Here is a 7,233-nt window from a genome sequence, read left to right as displayed (position 1 = left end):
GGGGGTGGGGGTGTGTGTATGTGTGAGGGTGCAGCGGTGGGGGGTGGTTGTGTAAAGATGGGGCCGGTCACCATCTCTCTACCGCCTGCACCCCCGGCCCGGCCCCGTAAACAAACACCGAGCTTTCATTAACCGGAGCCGGATACAACCGCGCCGGGGGTGGGCGGGGGGTACCTGTGTCTCTCAGCCATTTTCTCCCCCCACCAGGGGAGGGGATTCTGTCACTAACACATCCCCAGGGGGGCGGAGTGGGGGGGATCTCCCTCTGTCACTCACCCATCTCCCGCCGCCAGTCCCTCACATTCAGCTCGAGCTCCGCCGCAGAAAACCCGCACTCTCCCCTTAAAGGGACCGCCCCAGTCTCCCCTTAAAGGGACCGCCCTCTATCACCCCTTAAAGGGACCGCCCCAGTCTCCCCTTAAAGGGACCGCTCCAGTCTCTCCTTAAAGGGACCGCCCACTATCACCCCTTAAAGGGCCCACCCCAGTCTCCCCTTTAAAGGGACCATCCCAGCATCCCCTTAAAGGGACTGCCCCCAATCTCCCCTTTAAAGGGACCACCCTCTGTCTTCCCTTCAAAGGATCACCGCTGTCTCCATTTAAAAGGTCCTCATTCTTACTGTTACTGTCATTGACAAATACATCTGCAGCTGGTGCATTGGTGACGATGAGGTTGAGCATGTTTTTCGCCTCTTGTTAGTTCCCTCACCACCTGCAGCAGGCAGGGACAAAGATAAGGCTAAAGCATTCACAACAATTTTCAGCCAGGAGTGCCAAGTGGATGATCCGTCTCAGCTTCTTCCGGTGGTCACCCAGCATCACAGGTGCCAGTCTTCAGCCAATTCAATTCGCTCTACGTGATATCAAGAAACAGTTGGAGACACTGGATACTGCCAAGGCCATGGGCTCTGACAACATTCCGGCAGTGGTACTTAAGACTTATGATCCAATAGTTGCTGCTCCCCTAGCAAAGCTCTTCCAGTACAGTTGCAACAATCTTCCCAACAATGTGGGAAATTGCCCAGGTATGTCCTGTACACAAAAGGCAGGAGAAATCCCGACTGGCCAATTACCACCCCATCAGTCTACTCCTGATAGTCAATACAGCGATGGAAGGTATCATCAACAGTGCTATCAAGCAGCACCTGCTCAGTGATGCCCAGTTTGGGTTCCACCAGGACCAGTCAGCTCCTTGGTTCAAACATGAATGTGAGGGCTGAATTGCAGAGGTGAGGTGAGAGTGACAGTCCTTGATGTTGAGGCTGCATTCAACCAAGTGTGGCATCAAGAAGTTCTAGCAAAACTGGAATCGATGGATACTGGGGACAAACTCTCCACTGGTTGGAGTCATACCTGACACATAGGAAGATGGTTGTGGTTATTGGAGGTCAGTCATCTCAGCTCCAGGACATCTTTGCTGGAATTCCTCAGGGTAGTGTCCTAGGCCCAACCATCTTCAGCTGCTTCATCAATGACCTTCATAGAATCGTAGAATCCCACCAGTGTAGAAGGGATTTGGCCTATCAAGTCTGCCTGATAGAAGAACATCCTAGCCAAATCCAGCCCTTTACCCTATCCTCAAAAATCCACTTTAACCATGGCTAATCCACCTAGCTTGCACATCCCTGGACACTATGGACAACTTAGCATGGCCAATCCACCTAACCTGTACATTTTTGTACTGTGGGAGAAAACTGGAGCACACGGTGGAAACCCATGCAGACACAGGGAGAATGTGCAAACTCCACACATCCTGGGGGTTACCATTGACTAGAAACTCAACTGGACTCATCACATAAATACAGTGGCTACAACAGCAGGTCAGAGGTTCAGAATACTGTGTGAGTAACTCACCTCCTGAAACCCCAAAGCCTGTCCATTATCTACAAGGCACAAGTCAGGAGTGTGATGGTATACTCCGCATTTGCCTGGAAGAGTTTAGCTCCATCAAACTCAAGAAGATTGACGCCATCTAGGACATAGCAGCCCACTTGATTAGCACTGTATCCACAAGCATCCACTCTCTCTATCACCGATGCTCAGTAGCAGCAGCGTGTACCATCTACAAGATACACTGCAGAAATTCACCAAAGATCTTCAGACAGCACCTTCCAAACCCACAACCACTTCCACTGACAAGGGCAGCAGGGACATGGGAAGAGCACCATTTATAAACTTCCCTCCAAGCTACTCACTGTCCTGACTTGGAAATATATTGCTGTTCCTTCACTGTAACTGGGTCAAAATCCTGGGATTCCCACCCTAACAACATTGTCAGTCATAGCACATACACTGCAGCGGTTTAAGAAGGCAGCTCACCACCACCTTCTCAAGGGCAACTAGGGACAGGCAATAAATGCTGCCCCAGCCAGCGACTCCCACATCCCACAAATGAATGTTTAAAAATCTAATTAAAAAGGATTAAATGTCTGTCTAACTGTCAGATGGGTGGCAGGTATTTTACATCCATTTTAGGAAGAGAAAATGACTCCTATCCCAAATGGACTCAAAAGATCCCCCTTATTAATCTGCGGGTTCCTGCCAGTCACAGTGTTTCATTTCCCACATCCAGCAACCTGCAAACACCAGCTTCTCGAAGTGAGCAGTTCCAGCATACAGCTGACGTAGCCATAGTGTGTGCTCGGGCAGGCATGGAGCTTGTTTACTAACAAATCATCCAACAGACTGGTCTCCATAAAGACCCCCCTTGCACACTGGACCTCTCTCGTTGTGCCCACCTCCAGATCAGTTGGGAGTTTGTCTCCTTTAATTCGGAGTTTGTGAAGATTCCCCAAGCTGCTGACAGAGAGATTTCATGAACCGTGACTGTTACCACAATACCACCGTGGATACATAAGTACCTGACTCCAAACGTGTAGCGATTCCCATTTCCAGGAATCTCCTCCTAACTTCCTGTTATTTATTTCACACAAGCCCACAATGTATTATTTTATCAGATTAGCGCAGCCTCTATTCCCAGCCTCAAATACAAGCTCCCTCCTTGTACTCTAAGCGAGAATGAAGGATGAACGAATATCTTTTTGAACAGTCATTGATTTTATTCATTGCTGAATTTATGAGAATACCATTCCCCCTACTGCAAACCTCCACCACCAACCCCCGCAACCACCCCCCTCCATTGCCTGGTGTATCCCTCTACTTCAAATATGTATTCAGTTTTAAAAGATCCCGAAAGTCCCTGCCCCTCTCTGGTAAACTGTTCCTGACTTAATTAAACTTTCCCCTCAATCTGACAGCATTTTAAAATGATGGCCGATCATTGCTGATCAAAAGGATGCTGTCTTTCCCTGCTCAAAAACCAGCATAATGTTTCAAGCCTGAATCAAATCTCTCCTTCTCATTCTCCTGAAATAACTCCATGGAGGCTGGTATCCCATCACCAAGTCATCCTTTATTTACACGTGGAAGGTCCTTGACTCTGGCACAGCCTCGTCAGAGTTAGCACAAAGAATGTGAGAATCTTTGACACCCTTGCTTATATCTGTCAGCCAGGGCTCCCTGACTGGACCAGATTAACAGCGACAATCATATTCTATGAGATCCAGCTGGCTGACCTTATAATCATTACATTACAACCCCAGTGAACTAGTCCCAGGAACTCCTCGTACTTTGCTCTGCACACCTAATACCCTCTTATAGCCTTAGGGCCTATTCAAATGGATACCCATGGAATTTAGGGAAAAATGGATGTATTGAAACAAATTGGCTCAAATAACAGGTGGTAGGTAGACGTTCTTAGACTGATACCTGCTTTGATGTGGTTTTTCAGTTCAATAGCCTTTGTGAGTTACTGTTTCAACCAGCAGCATTATAAAGTTTTTGGATACAATGAAACTTGGTAAAGTAGTAGACAATGCTGAGGATAGCTCTGGACTTCTGGGTGATGAGCTGAATGGTGAATGAGGCAAAGCAGATCAGTGTGAATGGATGCAGATTGGGGAGTAATATTAATATGACAATGAGTGGGATTCTGCAAGTTGAACATCTCTGGTTAGACCTCAGCTGTCAGACTGGGGACAAATCTGGGCAGTAACTCCAAAGGAGGTCTAATGGAGTGTTGTCAGCATCAAGGGGCTTGAGTTTGGAGATGTTGGAAAAAAGTTAGGATTGTTTTCCTTAGAAAAGAGAAATGTAAGGAATGAGTTTGGGATGACTTTTGAATGAAGGGATGCAATGATAATTAGGGATTATGCATTCATTGACATGAGACAAGACAGAACCTGGACCCAAGTGTGCCCTCTCTTCAAAGCCTAATGTAAAAATCTGTTAATGTTTTTACGAACCTGATCTGACTCCAAAGGTGAGAGGTTTAGTTAGAGTTTAACTATTCCCACTGGGGACTGGGTCACTAGCCAAAGATCGTAAATTTAAAACCATTGGACAAAGCCTTTTAATCAGAGGTGAGAGAATGGACAGCATGGTGGCTCAGTGATTAACACTGCTGCCTCACGGGACCTGGGTTCAATTCCAGTTTCAGGTAACTGTCCGTGTGCAGTTTACACTTTCTCCTTGGGTTTGCTCTGGTTTCCTCCAAAGATGTGCACATGTTAGGTGGGTTGGCCATGGGAAATGCGGGCCACCAGGCATAGGGTAGGGAATGAGCCTTGGTGGGATGCTCTTTGGAAAGTTGGTGTGGACTTATTGGGCCAAATGCCTGTTTCCACACTGTGGGTATTCTGATATACCTCCAGATTTTTTTGTTTCGCTGGGATCTGGTAAACTAGACAAAAAAAGTCAAGAACCTAATTCCACCTAGAACTGTAAGGTGGTGTTCGACATGTTCTGGACAATGAGAAATGTACAGGATCACCGGAAATAGCAAGGATGTGAAACAAACTGACCCTGTTCTTTCAAACAGTCACAAACAAAATGGGTTCCTGTGTTGTAATGTTTCTGTGATGCATGAAACTTCAGACAGTTATGTAACTGATCTAACTACTTCCTATATGTATTTATCATTACATTTTTTACTCTTCTAAAGACCATATCCTTTTTATTTCTGTATTTTTGATTGGGCTAATATGGGAAAAGGACTGTTTTAAAACCAGGGACAGTGAAAGGAATTGCTGCACTTTTAAAAAGCAAATTACTGAAACTCTTTGCGGATGGTGTTTACACTGCTGCTTTGTTCAAGCAGTGGGAGAAGCCACTTGTAAATATCCCACCCCCATGGTGAGGTTGTGGGGGTGTGTGTGTATGTGCAGAGTGTGATTTGGCTGGCAACAACTAACTGATTGGTTTGTACAATTGTGACCAGTCATGGATGCCAAAGAAGTCATCTGGTTCTTCAGAGACTGAACAATTTGTGAGTGTGAACAATGCGGGGAGTAACAACACAGCCTTTGGGCTGCTGGAAGGGCAAATGGTATGTGTGTATGTGTCTGTCTGACTGTCTGTCCGTGTCAGTCTGTGTGTGCCTGCCTGTCTTATGTATGTGTGTGTCTCTGTCTGTGTCTGTCTGTGTGTGTGCATATCTGTGCGTGTCTCTCGCTCTCTTTGCAGTAAAAATACCTGAGAAAAGCCAGTTATTTTCTCCCATCAGTTGCTGTAAACAGTTCCTTTTAAGCAATAACTAAGAGACTTTGCAGTGTGTGTACCCATCACCCTGTGCTTCCTGTGAAGCAATGAAAAGAGCCCAGAGAAAGGAGACTGAAGAACAGAAAGTCTTGATATGCTAAAGGATCATTTCAGTGACCTTGTGGTCGAGTGTTATTGATCTGTGGTGTCTAGTTTTCTCTTCTCTCCGCCCATAAAACCAACATTTGATGCTTGTCTTTATCTATCTATATGTATGTTTTGGGATTTTAAAAGGACTTGCAGTTGTTCAGTAGAGCCATATGTTGATAGCTCATAGCTGTTTACCTGTGATCAGAATTTACTGTTGTACAATAAACAATAGTTCAGGAATCTGGTCAGTGTTTTCTATTCACATGATCCCATCAGGCTGGTAAATTAGGGACTTTGCATACTTTGATGTCACTTCTCAAAGTATTTAACTGTTGCTCTCACTTCTCCACATTAAACTGTATCTGCTAACAAACTTCCCATTCCATAAACCTTGTGTCTGCTAACAATCCTCCTAAAAACATAGCAGCAGGAAGAAACCATTCAGCCCTTCAAGCCTACCCTGCCATTCTAGATCATGGCTGATCATTGATGTCAATGCCACATTCCTGTGCTAATCCTCAATTCCTGATAGTAGCATCTAGTAATCTGTCGGTCTTTTTCTGGAATGCATTTTCTGATGAAAATACCACAGGCTTTGGGCAGAGTATTCCAAAGATTCACCATCCTCAGTGAAGAGGTTTGTCCTCATCTCAGTCCCAAATAGCTTGCCCTGTATTCTTAGACCATGATCCCCAGTTCTGAGCCTCTCCAGCCTGTCTGCAACACCCTGTCTAATTTAAGAATTCTATCAGTATCTATGAGATTGCCTCTCATTCTTTTAGATCGCAAAAGTCTTGTCAAATTCTCCTCACAGGACAGGAATGCTAATTCCAGGGATCAATCTGGTCAATCTCTGCTGCAGTCATTCTTCAGAGATTATTTCCTTCTTTGGGTAAGGAAACCAGAACTCTATGCAACACCAAGCTGCTATACAAATAAAGCCAGGAATCTTTACTCTTGTCCTCAGATCCTTTTGCAATAAATGCTAACATGCCTATTACCTTCCAAATTGCTTGCTGCATCTTGACATTAGCTTTCACTGACTCATCCTATGACATCCATTTGGACATCAACACTTCCAAATCTCTCAGCATTTAGACAATACTCTGCTTCTTGGTTTAAGATTGAGTTTATTTTATGACAGTACAGTGAGAACTTTGTTGTCGTGTCTCTAAGTAGATTGTTTGACTTATTGTTGTGCCATTATTTGGGAAGCTTGATGTGTTTGATTCTGACATTGAAGACTGGGCCCAGAATGTGGAAAGACTACATTATTGTTTTCCAGGCAAATGACATTGGGGCAGAAGAAAAACAATGAGTAATGCTCCTGACAGCTTGTGGGCCCACACCTTTTTAGGTTATTAGGAGCCTCACTTTCCCAGAGACACCAGATACTAAAACCTTTCAAGGGTTGATGGATTCAGTTACAGAATATTACAACCCCAAGCCTCCTCTAATTCTGAGATGCTATCAGAAATTCGAGAACCAAGGGAATCTGAATTGGGATTTTTGACTTGGTTACGACAATTGACAGAGGCATGGGACT

General features: G+C 45.1%; 1 protein-coding gene across 4 annotated transcripts in view; it reads right to left on the bottom strand.

The window, feature by feature from the left end:
• LOC109923498 (TGF-beta activated kinase 1/MAP3K7 binding protein 1) overlaps positions 1 to 7,233 on the bottom strand; it is a 137,806-nt gene that overhangs the window by 60,024 nt on the left and 70,549 nt on the right. The window contains exon 1 of one of the 4 annotated variants that reach the window (XM_048617319.1): positions 277 to 378. The exons of 2 other annotated variants lie outside the window; for them this stretch is intronic. Coding sequence is in view for 1 of the 2 variants with exons in the window: in XM_048617316.1 (XP_048473273.1) it covers positions 175 to 191 (17 nt within the window). In the remaining variant the exon portion in view is untranslated. Of the gene's footprint in view, positions 1 to 174; positions 195 to 276; positions 379 to 7,233 lie in introns of those variants that run through there. One more of the 4 variants, XM_048617316.1, reaches the window with a different exon arrangement.

The sequence above is a fragment of the Rhincodon typus genome, chromosome 37 (assembly GCF_021869965.1).
Source record: "Rhincodon typus isolate 14 chromosome 37, sRhiTyp1.1, whole genome shotgun sequence".
NCBI lineage: Eukaryota > Metazoa > Chordata > Chondrichthyes > Orectolobiformes > Rhincodontidae > Rhincodon > Rhincodon typus.
The sequence above is the reverse complement of the archived record's forward strand: the minus strand, read 5'-3'. Positions and strand labels throughout refer to the sequence as shown.